The 13,380-nt window shown below is 48.1% G+C and overlaps 1 protein-coding gene across 2 annotated transcripts in view; it reads left to right on the forward strand.

Annotated features, from left to right (window-relative positions):
- Positions 1 to 13,380, forward strand: part of LOC134549513 (chromatin remodeling regulator CECR2) — a 92,308-nt gene that overhangs the window by 70,129 nt on the left and 8,799 nt on the right. Inside the window, exons 5-11 of one of the 2 annotated variants that reach the window (XM_063395110.1) lie at positions 381 to 485; positions 1,092 to 1,141; positions 3,388 to 3,557; positions 4,264 to 4,341; positions 9,074 to 9,230; positions 12,905 to 13,034; positions 13,321 to 13,358. In XM_063395110.1, the coding sequence (XP_063251180.1) occupies positions 381 to 485; positions 1,092 to 1,141; positions 3,388 to 3,557; positions 4,264 to 4,341; positions 9,074 to 9,230; positions 12,905 to 13,034; positions 13,321 to 13,358 (728 nt within the window). The remainder of the gene's footprint in view (positions 1 to 380; positions 486 to 1,091; positions 1,142 to 3,387; positions 3,558 to 4,263; positions 4,342 to 9,073; positions 9,231 to 12,904; positions 13,035 to 13,320; positions 13,359 to 13,380) is intronic. The other variant, XM_063395111.1, reaches the window with a different exon arrangement.

The following is a 13,380-nucleotide window of genomic DNA, read 5'->3' on the forward strand; positions in this document are numbered from 1 at the left end:
GGACCCGAGTTGCCAGGCAGGCTGCATTGTGTGGCGGGCAGCCCGCAGCCTTTGTGGCACCGGCAGAGCCTGCTGTGGGAGCAGAGCCTGCTGTGGGAGCCATGCTGCCTGCCCCACCGCATTCCTGCCTGTCTGCCCCGCGCCGTGCCGCGCCGTGCCGTGCCGGCGGCTCCCAGACCAGGCTCCCAGCCAGTGGGAATCCCTCCTCTCCCCTCCCCGTCCTGTTGCTGCTCTGATTTAATCCCTCCTTTGGTTGGGTTCCGAGCAGCTGTTCTGATTTCCGTGCCCTTCTCCCATCCTGCCAGCCTCGGTTCCCTTGCTTGGCAGATACTTCATGGTTGTTTTGCCCTTTTTTTTTTTTTTTTTTGGCCATTTTTCAGGGGATGTGGGGGGCAGACAAACACCCCAAATGTTCCTGGGAAAACAGGCAAGAGAAGAGGGCGACCTCCAAAGCGGAAAAAACTACTGGAGGAAAACTTGCTGAGGTATGGAAGAGTTCTTCCTGCAACAGACGTAAAATACATACATTCCCAGAGAGAATTATAAAGTATTTCTGGGGTTCCCCCAATAAGTATGTATATACCATGTAGCCACAATTTCAATGCAGCTCAGAAGTGAAGCAAGCTCAGACTTGGGGGATGCTTTGATCACTCTCCAAAGCAAATTCTGACTGAGCTGGAAGTTCAGTGAAACAGTGGGCATCACTCTTCCAACCACCTCACTTCAAATGCAGTTCCACCATGCAGTGCTAGGGAGTTTGCTCTTGATAAAGAATACTTTCACTGTGTGGCTTGAAGCCAGAAACCCTGGCCACTTGAGTCCACGTAGATTTTGGGATGCTTCCCATGAGAACTGAGATATTGTACTTGCTAAACTTCATCCTGCACCCTTCACTTATAAAAACTTTACAAAGCTGTGGCAAATATGTATTTGAAAATATATATCAAACATGTGTTCTGCAGTGTTCTTCTCATGGTTTTGCTCTTCACTGAATATTTGCACTGTTCCGTATTCTTCTCCTCAGAAGCAGCTGCATTTCAGTGATGTGAAGTAATGTATTTATTGTATCACTTCTCTTTCTTTTTTGGTAGGGAGAAGGCAGAAGACAACTTGCTTATCCACGAGACTCAGATCAGAAATGGTAAAGAGATTTTGCAGTATCAGGGTTGATACCACCAGCTAATAAGGCTCTTAAATTACCAAAACCCAGAGAGGCACCTGAGAGACAACCCAGCCTTTCTCAGGAGAGTCTTTCTGCTGGTGGCTGGGGCCAAGTTTGGAAGGAGGGGTTTGTGTTACAGACTGCCTGGCAGCTGGGAGCCTGGGCACCTGCAGCCTTCCTGTTTTATCATGGCTGAGTTTGGGGTGAAGAAATCTAACCTGGGATACACTAGAATACAAGGGCTCACCTAAAAAAGCAGGCTAGGAATGGTCCTTAATCTTCCAGGGGTAAGAGCACACCCCTCTTGTGAGCAGGTGTGTTTTTTCAGATGGGGAAGAGAGTGGAGTGAGTGATGCTAAAATAGGGAAGGAAGAACCTTTTTGATCCTCTCACTTTTTCTTCCCCATGGCCATTGGGTGGCTGAGAGTGGTAAACTGTCTTGGGAGTACCCAGCTGAGAGTTAACAAGGCAAAAAGCGAGTTAGCAACATGACGTGAAAGTGAGTTCAAGGGAGCTGGGACTCATTTGTCATACATGTGTAGCCACTGGCTTCCACAAAACCCAGAGACTCAGCCTGCCTGTTGCCTCACAATAAAAGGCAAGGGTGGCATTGTCTTTCCCATGCCTCCTTCCCTTTGCCCTTTGTCTTCAGATTTCCTGGCGGCTGCTCCGGAGCCGGAGCGATGCGCTGGGAGTTTTATCAGATCATTGTCTTCCAGCAAATTGTGTCACTTCAGCTGCAGAGTAATCTTCTGCTGGCACAAAGCAGTGCCTCAGTGCTGTTTGCTATTGAAATGAGTTGTCCGTGGGCAGCTGGCAAGGGAATGGCAAACAGGGAGGCAGGCTTTGGGGCAGGATGCAGGTAAGCTCCCTGCTGCAGGTGGGCAAGGCATGGCTTTGCACAGCCAGAGCAGCAGAACCAGCACACGGCTGGACCTTTGCAGTCTTAGTTAGCAGTCCCCAGTACATTCACAGAGCTGAAACTCTGTGCCACTGCACCCCGGGCACCTGACAGAGGGCAGGTGCTGGAGGGAGCCTGCAGCTTTCCAGCCTTCCTAGGACAACCTGAGAGCTTGCATGTCAGAGGCACTCGCAGCTCAGATCCACAAGGGCCCAGAGTCAGGTTCAGGTTTTTTACTTCTTTGTATTTTGTGTTGTTAGTTTGCCTGAAAATGTGGTGAGACGGTGCATGCCATCTGCCAGTGGTGCTGATGACCATTGCTTTCTTTCTGGGAGCCAGTGGCTAGCCCTAGAAAAGTCTAGAGGGAGCTCAGAACCCTTCAGGAGCTCAGAACCCCTCAGTCTGAAGGTGTTTGATCCAAGATTTTCCCCACTCCAAAAAAAAAAAAAAGGCCACCACCTTTTTTTGCTTAGAGAACATCCTGGGGCAAAAGCATACAAGTTGCAACCCATGAGGCTTCACTGCTCTGGGTGAACATTTGTGGAGCAGGAACCACACTCCCCAACTCCAGGTGGGTGTTCCAACCACAGTGCAAGAGAGCCCTTCCTTCACAATTAATATTCAGATGTTTCACACAAGGTGGAACAGCTCTCAGAGTGTCTTGGTGGTTGGGGCATGCTTCAGAGCAGTGGGTGATCTGCTTCAATCCCACTTTGGATCGAGCAGGGATGGGATGTGAACTTTTGGAATTTCCCCCTCATCTGGCAGCCTGATGAACCCTGTCCTCTGCTTCCTCTTCTGTTCTTTCAAGTGCCTGCAAACAAAATGTTTCATTTGCAGGGAGGGAGAAGGAGGATTTTTTTCACTGCAGAAATGGTTTGCAGTGCTTTAAAAAGCTTATTTCAAATTACATTATTTTTTGAGGGCTTTATTCTGCTGCCAGACTAAATCCAACATTTGCAGTTCCCTATGTCCTGCTCTGGCTGACAGCCGCCATTACAAAAAACAAATTCAATTCTTTTCTCCAGTCTGCAGTAACTGGAGTGTGGGCTTGCTACAGGGATGTCACACTATCTCTGTGCTGCCATGTGCCACTGTTATTTCTTCACCTGTGTGCTTCCTCTCTATCTTGGCATCGCTCTCAGAGGCAGCAGTGCTTCTGGTGCATGAAGAGAACTTTGGGTCTACAGCAAAGGGAATGTTTTCCATAACAGGGGCCATTGCCAGTGTCTTTTGCTCTTCCTGAGCCCAGGGGAGAGAAGGGATCGAGAGGAGCTGTTGGTCATAACTGCTGTGGAGATAACATCCTTTCATGTTTCTGAAGGGTCCCAAGGGCCTGGCCGTGGGACATGGTGGTTGCTGTGCCAGACGGAAGAGGAGTGGAGGCAGGTCACAGAGAGCTTCAGAGAGAGGACTTCCCTTAGAGAGAGGCAGCTCTACAAACTCTTGAGTGAAGACTTCCTGCCGGAGATCTGCAACATGATTGCACAGAAGGTGAGGAGACATGACATCCTGTTTACCTCTCTTTGGCCGCTTCCAGGAGCATGGATGCTTGCTGAGTGAAGGAGAGCCAAGCCCCAGCAGCCTGTCACCCCGTTCTGCCCCTGCACCTACAGCCTGCAAGTGTCGTGGCTGTGGGGGGGAGGACTCTCCCCCACACTGTGGCAGTGCTGGAGTGGGTGCTCGAGGATCTGGTTGGTGGTTGCAGCGTAGGTAGGATGGCTGAAGGGGTTACTGTCTTCAGCCCTGTTCTGTGGCCCTTTCCTGCTGGCAGGGGACCTCTGTGCTTTTGAACTGCTGCGATTTACAGCCTGGCTTTCCCCTGCAAACTGCCCGTGATTCCACTTTTACTGCCGTTTCTCTGAAGGGGCACTGGCTGCTTAGCTGTCCTAGCTAAGTCTGCTTTGAGCTGGTGTGTCAGAGCCCCAGAACTCGGAAGGGTTTTGTCCATCAGCTGAATGTTTTCAGGTGGGACAGAGCTGGAAAGGGATCCTTCGGCTGGATGGCTTTGCAAAGCAGGCTCTGCAGTCAGCGTGATGTTCTTGGACCGAGTTCAGTTTGCTTGTTTGCTACCCTTGTAAAGCTAATAGGGATTTCATGGTCACTTCTAGCCCTCAGAGTTTCTCCTGCCAGTTTCACCGATGTGCCCTAATTTCCTCCACTCTCTTTTTCCTTCCCTCAATTCTCAACCCCGTTTCAGGAGAAGCGTCTGCAGCGGACAGAGTTTTCTCCCAGGTGGATGTCTGACCATCAGCCCATCAAAACAATCAAGCAGGAGGTGAGGGGGAGGACGGCGGAGGGAGGCGAGAGCAGATGCCTCCTGGGGGAAGAAATAAACCGCAGCATCGCTATTCAGTGAGAAGGAGTCGCTTGAAAGTGGCTGTGCTGAAAGAGAGATGGGTGGTAATGCCCGTCAAAGGCAGGCTGACACCCGGGGTTTCCATGGCGAGCAGGGAGGTGCTGCCCTCTGCTCGCAGAGGTAACCGGGCTCGAGCAGAGCACAGCCCGCTGCAGCTGCGTATGGAAATCTGCGCTCAGCCTGGGGAATTCCACTTCAATGAAAGTGCTGGCACATTCGAGGCAGTTCAAAGAAAAGTTGAAGAAGGATGAGAGGGCTAGAAGAACCGGCTTACAAAGGGAAATGACAGAAATTCAGCCAAGGGGAAAACGTGAGGCTGCAAACACATGAGGGTGTAGATAGCGCCGAGGGAGAGGATGACTGATGCAGGATGGAGCTGGGCTAGGAGGGGGTCAGCTGGAAATGGAAGTCACAATTTAGGCTGCTTAAAGAAATGCTGATCAAACTGCAGCCTTGTGGGCTCAAACGGCGCTTTCCGTGCCTCCTCACCCTCATCTCCTCTCCACCCCATCAGTGCTGCTGCTGCTTGAGGGTCTGTGCAGTGAACCAGACCAAGGAAAATGACTGGAGTTAAATATAACCTTTTTCTTGGTCGGGGTTGTTTTTAACATAGATCAGTTTTCCGATCCAGTTCACCACACAGCCCCTAACAGCCACACTGGGACACGGGGCTGTGGAGATGGGGGGTCTTTGAACTGGCAACTGCTACCCAAAGCTATCGGTCAGACAACACAGGATTAGCTCCAGAGGAAAAAGCTCTCTCAGTTCTATCAGGTTGGGGCATAATCTCTCACTGTAGATGTAATGGAAACGTGGTTACCTGGTGTTTTGTCAAACCCCGGGAAATCAGGCTGCAGGGAATACGCTGTGTGAGCCAGAGTCAGGGGTTCCCCCAAAACAAAGGAGAAAGTGCAGTTCCCCCTGCAATAAACGTAATTACTTAGAACTTTCAGATAAATAAAAGGAAGGAAGAACCTCTCATCGTGCTGCAGATAAAAGCCTGCTGAGAGGAAAATAAGACCCCAGCGATGGTCAGTCAGGGGCCAGAATTGCTCTCTGCAAAGCGCACGGTGCAGGAAGCACAGGGACACGTGTTTGTTCACAGGCAGCAGAAATCCCAGAGGAGGAGGAGGGGAGTGGGAAACACATGGAGCCTGAATGATGCTAATCAGTACCGCAGGTGCTCCAGGTCTGAGGCGGCACAGGGCTGTTAATTGCTGCCTGTGGGCCAGTGAAACATTCCCAGCGAGCAGGGGCCCCTCCTGGCACCCTGTGCGCCGGGACATGGGGAGCCAACCAGTGCCAGAGTGCTGCTGCTCCCCTGCAGGATGGGGCAGCCAGGGAAGGTGCCAGCGTGTCTGGTGGCTTGTTCCTCAAGCCAGGGTGGGCAGCTGGCAAGCCTGGGGGAGGAAGAAAGCTCCAGCCTGGTGCAGGTGAGACCTTTCTCCGGGCTGGAGCTGGAGATGGAAGTGCTCCGGTGCAGGTGAGCCCTTTCTCCCGGCTGGAGCTGGAGATGGAACTGCTCCGTGGGCTCCTGATCCTGAGGGGGATTTCTCAACAGGTGGTTCAGATTAGCTCCTCATTAAGAGCTGCCTGAGCAGCACCCTCATTAGGGGAGCGCTGCGGAAACCTGAGCGGGCCAGGGCACTCAGGGCACCCGCGCCTTCTGCCCTTCTGGCCCTGAAGTCTGATACCACCGGCTGGGGAGCAGAGCTACAGGCAGAAGTTTGGCCCTTTCAGAGCCCCAGGGCCAGGGGCCAGCAGTGATGTTGTGTCCTGGAGTGCTCTCTGCCGGAGGGAAGGAGGCGGTGATGCCGTGGATTTTATCCTCCGAGTGGGGAGGAAGCTGGAGAAGCGTCCTTTAGCCACCCCTGTGGACAGGAAGGAAGTTTGTGTTTGGTTCTTGCTTTTGTTGTTCCAATAAGCGTCTGCTTCCACCAATCCAAGTTTAGTGGATTGTGTTTGTGTATTTTTTTTAACCCTGAGCTGAGCACACTCGTCCCCAATGGACTTGGGTGGGACATCAGGCAGAGGATCCTTGTGAAAATCAGGTTGTTTCTGTGTTTGAAGTGTCTCAAAGGGCTCATGCAGCCCTGTTGCTGCCCTGCAAGTGCTGCAGGGAGTAAATTCTGTTGTTGGTGTCCACTGCAGTCCTTGGGGCTCATTACATAGTATTTGTGGTTTCTCCTTTTCTTTGCTTTCTAGATGTGGTAGGATGACACCCTGTCCTTTGTTTAAAAGTGCTTTGTTGATGCAGTATTTGTGGTGGTTGAGCTGGAGCGTGCTGTGGATCCTGTGTCATTCCATTAAAGCACAGGGTGCTGAGTGTGCCCTGCAGGCTTGGAGAGGTCCTGGTGTGAGCACTGCACTTGGGTGTTGTGTTCCTGTTTCCACAGGACATGACTGGTGGAAGTTATGTTAATCCAGGGAAAGGGAAGGTCTTACCTATGTACCAACAATCAAAGAAATCAGAACATGACAGGCTGGCTTACATCTACTGGTTTGGGAATGTAAAGGCTGATGGTCACATCCTCATTAAAATATCTTGGCATACCAAGTTTGGTGGCTGGTTCCTGCTCATTTCTTTCTCTTACTGCAGCATTTGTCTCTTTTGGTTCCTATTGCAATTTAAAGATTTATCAAGAAAGTCAGAGGAAAACTGTTTGACACTGGTCAGGGTCAGGTCTGAAAGGAAGTTGTTTGCAGCTCAGGGGTAGCGAATCAGATGGCAGAGCTTTTGAGAAAGGGATATAAAAAGAATCAAAAGTGGAAATGTAGATCCCAATTCTCTAGGTTCTTGACTTGTTGTCCGTGTCATAGTACAATCCTGGGCATCTTGGTGTTTGGATATTGATCAGGGAGGAAAGGTCTGAGAGACAACTGGAATAATCCTTCCAGGGAAATGAAAGGATTGCTTTATAAGAAAACATTTAATCTAACTGTAGAAATGTGGGTGTTGTGTAAGTGTCTGAAGAAGTCCGTAAGGTAAAGGCTGGAATGTGACTGAAGAAAAGAAGAATTTATGTTCACCCAGAAGAGTGTAACTAGGAATAATTGGATGGAGTGAGGGGTTGAGAAACAAACTTAAAACTGGTTGTGAGGAGAAGCTGGCTAATCTCAAGGCACCTGAACTCGGAGAATGATTTCCCTAGGAAAGAGATAGATGAGTAAAAAGTGATAACATTTTGACAAAGACATAAAATGGAAAAGAAGAGAATGATTCCCTCGTGGTGAGATAAAGCTCTGGGTTTTACCTTACAAGATCAGCACAGAACAGGTGGTTTTTCTTGTCCCTAAATGCAGGATATGGTCCTAATTTTGTCAAGAGTCCCATGACCCTCTCTTGGACACTTCTCTGTGACTGTTGGTGGTTGAAGCATAATTCTTTTAATGTGCTGTTGATACTGGAGATGCTGCATGGTGCTCATCTGCATGAACTGGAGTGGGAGTTTGCAGGGCAGCACAGGGCTGTGTAGGGGAAGGGGAGGCAGAGGGGGAATGAATGTACAGTGAAACCAGACAACATTTCTAGGCATTCATCAAAGCACCCCCAGGTTCCATTCCTGGGCAATGAAACAAGGACAAAATAGTAATCGTGGTGCCAGAACATTTTTCTTTCCTGGGGATTAATAATGGGCCTGGAGAAGTCGATGGTCTGAGCAGCAGCCAAGGGACCCCGGCTGATTGCTAATCCTCAGGAAATGCCTTCTGCCTAAGTGCTGGTTGCTGGTTATTCCCTGAAAATGAAGTTGGAGCAAACTGCATGTACGCTGTTCTTTTCTGGTTGAAATTCCCTGCTGATAAGGCACACACATCTTGGTCACAGGGGTAGGAGTGGCTGGTGGATGACTGATATGTTTGTCTTATAATTAAATTAAGGTAATAAAGATAATTCCACACTTCCATATACATGCCTCATACTTTATTGGAGAAATAGGAGCAGGCAGTCCCTGGTCTGGGAAGCCTGCAGTCTTAAGTAGGATCAAACACAGCCTTGCAGCCTGCTGGCAGTGGGGAGGTGAGAAAGTGGGGCAATAAAGAGCCAGGTGTCTCTGAATGAGAGAACTGGTTTTGGGACCCAGCAGGAAAACTGTCCAAACAAACAAACGAGAGCCAGTTCAGGGCAGATTAGCACGCAGAAATTTTTGAACAGGAAAGGAAAACATTCCTAATGATACCTTGACACAAGGCTGTACCAGACGCTTTTCCTATTGAAGTGTTCTGTGTTTTGCAGCAGAGACAGGTTTGGCAAAGTAGTCCTTTCTTCTCACACTTGCAGTCAGAGCTCTGCTAGCTGGAAGAGGTAGAGGTGTTGTGTGAGGGTGTCAACAGCCTGAATGCTGTGCCCAGAAGGGAAGAGAAATGCGCACGGTGCATCCCTGACAGAATGGCAGCTTGTCTAACCCATCGCTTCTCCCTCCATTGTCCTTGCATCAGTAGGATTTCATCGCTTGACAAATAACTTCCCTTTCCATGTTGCTTTTCATCTAGGAAATCATACATACAAACCCTTTTTTTCCCCACCCTTTTTTTTCTTCCCAGTCATTTCATTGTAGGTGTGCTTTAATATTTCCTCAAAGTAAACCTGCCTCTGCCCTCAGCTTTCAGTGAGCCAGTACATTACAGGTTTTGTTGCATCGTTCTGTCACAGGTAAACCCGAATGTGCTGAGCTCCATGGAGAAGCAGAGGCGCAGAGAGGAAGAGGAGGAGCGCCAGATCCTCCTAGCAGTGCAGAAGAGGGAGCAGGAGCAGCTGCTGAAGGAGGAGAGGAAGAGGGAGATGGAGGAGAAGGTCAAAGCAGTGGAAGGTAACGTGCAGCCAGTGTGGAGCAGGAGTGGAAGCTTTCAAAGTCAAGACTGAGATCTTGAATTCAAGTCTGCCATTTGCATTCCTCTCCTGCCAGACTTGCTAATGAGAATCTTTTCTTGCACTTACCTCTGATAAATTGGTCTGACTGTAGTTTCTTTTCCTTTGTCTGCCCTCTCAGTGTTGGTGGCTGTTCTCTGGGGCACCTTTAGACTGTGTTGTCTCCTTCAAGCCATGCCTATTTTCTTTCTTGCCCCAGCTGTCCATTTTTTTCTCCGGCTATTTATGTTGTTTCTCAGTTCTGTCTCCTCATGATTTCCCTGTGTGCAGGATTAGCTGAATTTGCTCTCACTGGATAGCATTTGGTTCTTTTTGGCACAATCCATTATGGAAGAAGAATTCCCTTTGAGGAGAAAGGGAATGGGATAACATGGAACAGGAAGAGCAGTATTTTTATATTGCTACTGGCCTTATCAATTGGAGAACTAAAAAGGAAGAGACCAGGCTACATAGAGCACTAGAGGTGGCAATTTCAGGTGGCAAATGAATTAAATTAAATTAAATGAATTAAATTAAATGAATTAAATGCTGATTTAAGCTGTTCTGGAGCAAACAGCCCTGTAGTGTTTAATACATCAGATCAAGGCACAGACAGCAGGCAGTCAGCCAGTCACATGTAGGTGTGGGTGTCAGAGCAAGCCCATTTCTGACCACCTTCTCTCTGTTGGCCTCACTTATGGAGGATTCCTTTAGCTGCTGCTTTAGACACAGTGACTGGCTGGGCTGTTGTAGTTCTGTGGAAAGGCTGAACATCCTCAGAAAACTGTGGCAATATCAGTAAAAACTGGGGGAGTATCAGTATCATGAGTCCTGAAGCAGATAAAGAATCAGAAAAGGAAAAAAAGGCTAGGTTCATGCAAGCCTTGTAAACTTTCCAAAACGGAACAGTTTGCTACCAGATGTTTGGTAGGAGGCCAGATGTTATCTAAGAATAGCTTCTTTTACCTGCTTACCTTTCTAACCTTTAGAAAAACCAATTACTTCCTTGGCCTTTGTGTATTCCTGGTTGTTAGTCCTAGCTAATCAGGTGCTTTAGAGACTCATGCAGCATCCATATCTCCCACAGATATATGTTTCCCTTGGCAAATTGCAGATTCTCTGTGGTTTAATGCTTCATGTCTATAGGCAAAATTAGTCTTGAAGTTCCACAAGAGCTGCAAAGATAAATGTTCCTGTGAAATGGTTTTGTTTTGGTATAAGCCACTTCCTTTTCTGGGTAAATGCAATCATTACATCATCGGATCCAAAGACACCAAAGCCATGCAAAGAACCTGGCATGAGGCTGAGCATCAGCCTCTTTTAAGCCAAGTTAGCCTATATTCATGCTTTTAATGGCACAGGTGCTTTAATTTGGTTTTGTGCAGTTTCTTTCAGTTTAAACTCTTCTCTAGTCCATTTAGGCTTAGTCACAAGAAGTGTCCTTTTAAGCTGGTGGAAAAGCTTTTTGCAAAGGTTATGTTGATTTATTCAGTTAAATCACTACAGTATCTTTTATCCCTAGAACCAGCAGCTCTCCATGTAAAACTGGGTTCTTAATGATCTTTTGTTAGTGCCAAGCACACTCACCATTAGCATTTACTGTCACGACAGTTCTTAGGATAGAGAGGAAGTGATTTGAAAATCATATCATTTGTTTTACTTGGTTTAGACTTTTTAAAACTGGACATCAAACAACAGAAATTTTAGGATGACAAAGCTAATTTTCATGGCCTTCTGTAGAGGGGGGATGTGAAATATCTTCTCTGTGATGAATTTCACCTTCTCAGTTTTGGATGGTATTCCTGTTTTTACATGACATTCCTGTTTCCAGCCTGAGATTACAATTCCCCAAACTCCAACACACCCCCCAGGTAACAAGTGTCCTGCTGGGCCCATCTGTACTCTCCTGAATTTATAAGTTTTTATAGATTCTAGATTTTTAGATTTCTACCACAACAGCATGCTAGAGTTTCACTGTTCTCTTTCCAGATGCTGCTTCAACACAATCTCTCACATACATGACTTTCTAGCTGGTTGAGGTACTTTTTTGGGGCATTATTTAGATTTTGAAAGCTGCTGGGTAGGACTTGACCCAGGCCAACAGTATAAAAATGAGCTCTGCCAGTGATCTTGAACACACTACATTAATCATTAGCTATGGTAGAGACTCCTGCTATTAATCCTGAGATCTGGTACCAGGGTAGCCCTCCTCAATTCCTGTCAGTTTACCAGGTCAGATCCTTGGCAGATGTTGGTGGATTTTTAAAATCTACACAATCTTTACCTCCTGGCTGCTGTTGTGACGAGATTTTTCATTTGCTGCCCAAATAATCACTTCATGTTCTCCTCAGCTTTCTCACTTAGGCATCCATTGCAATCCCATCTAAGAATTGCTAATTTTATGAAAGAAGCTTGAATTCTGAACAGTGCTTGGACAGACTCAGATAATTCTCTCTTACCTGAAATTCAGTGTTGGAATTCTGGTTATTCAATTCTCTTAGATTCTGTAGGAGACCTTAGATGCAAGTCCTTTAATCCTGACTTTAGTGCTACCCGGAGTCTTCTAACAGGAAATTCAGGTGCTTTTTTACCAGTCTTTGACATATCTGCCAATGGATGTCCCTACAAACACTCACCTTGTAGCTATTTCTACTTTTCTTATGCTCTCAACCCCCATCTCAAATTTGTTTTCAACTGACAGAGTAGGACTTTAATAAATATTTTTCCACCAGAGCTGGTACCCCTTGAGTAGCTGGCATTTTCCAAAGGCAGAGCCTCTGCTAGGGGGTGTTAGCCAAGTCTCTCTCATGTTTCTTTCACTCTGGGTGTTCCCTGATGTGGCTTATCCTGTGACATCTCTCCCTCCACATCACTTTCAGAGAATTCTGCTCCTACAGAAGGTTGGTCTGACCACAGGTGTTTCGCAAGTCAAATGAATTCAGATTTCCTATAAGAAAAAGGAAATGAGGTTCATGAGAGCCCATAAACTTTCTATTATGAAGCAATCTGTTAGCCAGCTGTCTGGTTGCAAACCACAGGTTACATTACCAGCACTGCTTCTTCCTGTGTCTCACTTCTTTAAACTAAAGCTGTCCCAGTGGCCCTCATGTGTGGCAACTTGCTCTCTCTGGCTGCTGGCCATGAAGCCCTACCTGAGCAGCCTTCCCAAAGCCAGCCATGGAGGATAATAATGTCCCCAGTTACTCATGGCCACTCGGCTGCTAGAACTTCCCTGGCACTGCTCTTCATCCCATCCAGTGCAAAGGCACCTGCCTCAAATTCACCTGCCTGAGGTGAAGCCCCTGAAGGGGGATAACAACAAGCCAGCTCTCTGAGCTGTGCCTGGGGCTGGGTGTTGAGCTTCCCTCTTTGTGCCACACCACTTCTGGAAGTTGCCTAAGGCAGCATCTGTGTCACAGTTGTGCCTCAAAGTTGGTGATAGAAACCAAGGGAGGATGATGAGGCTGTTGATGGTGCACTGTATTCTCACCTCACCTGCGCCTGTGCTGTTGCTGGTTTTGCTCAAAGTACAAGACCATCCCACTGGAGTTCTTGAGAGCTGCAGGGGCACCTTCTGTTTCCCTGCAAGATGTGGGCTAGGAGTGCTGAATGGTTTTTGATCTCTTCCCACTGCAGAACGGGCCAGGAGGAGGAAACTTCGTGAAGAGCGGGCCTGGCTGCTGGCACAGGGGAAGGAGCTCCCCCCTGAGCTTTCCCACTTGGATCCCAGCTCCCCTGCCAGGGAAGAGAGAAGGACCAAGGATATGTGAGTACACAAAGGGTCCTTGCAGCACACTGGGGTATTGGAGCAGTAAGTATGGCAAGGAGAGGAGTGTGATCATTCACAGGAATGCAGAGGGAGAAGTGAGGCTGGAGAACAGTGAGAGGAGTGAGCTGAGAAACATCTGGGTTTGGTGCATGTGAGAGGAGTGTTTGTGATGAGGCCTATTTGCCAGCATTGTGGCACTGCATGGGTGGAAGAGAAGATAAAGTGCAGAGCATGTCTTATCTGTCCTCATTCTGCATATTCACTGTGGTGCTTCCCATTGCAGCTTTGAGCTGGACGATGAGTTCACAGCCATGTACAAAGGTTAGTCCCACCCCAGCTTTCT

The sequence above is a fragment of the Prinia subflava genome, chromosome 4, assembly GCF_021018805.1.
Source record: "Prinia subflava isolate CZ2003 ecotype Zambia chromosome 4, Cam_Psub_1.2, whole genome shotgun sequence".
In the NCBI taxonomy this organism is placed as follows: Eukaryota; Metazoa; Chordata; class Aves; order Passeriformes; family Cisticolidae; genus Prinia; species Prinia subflava.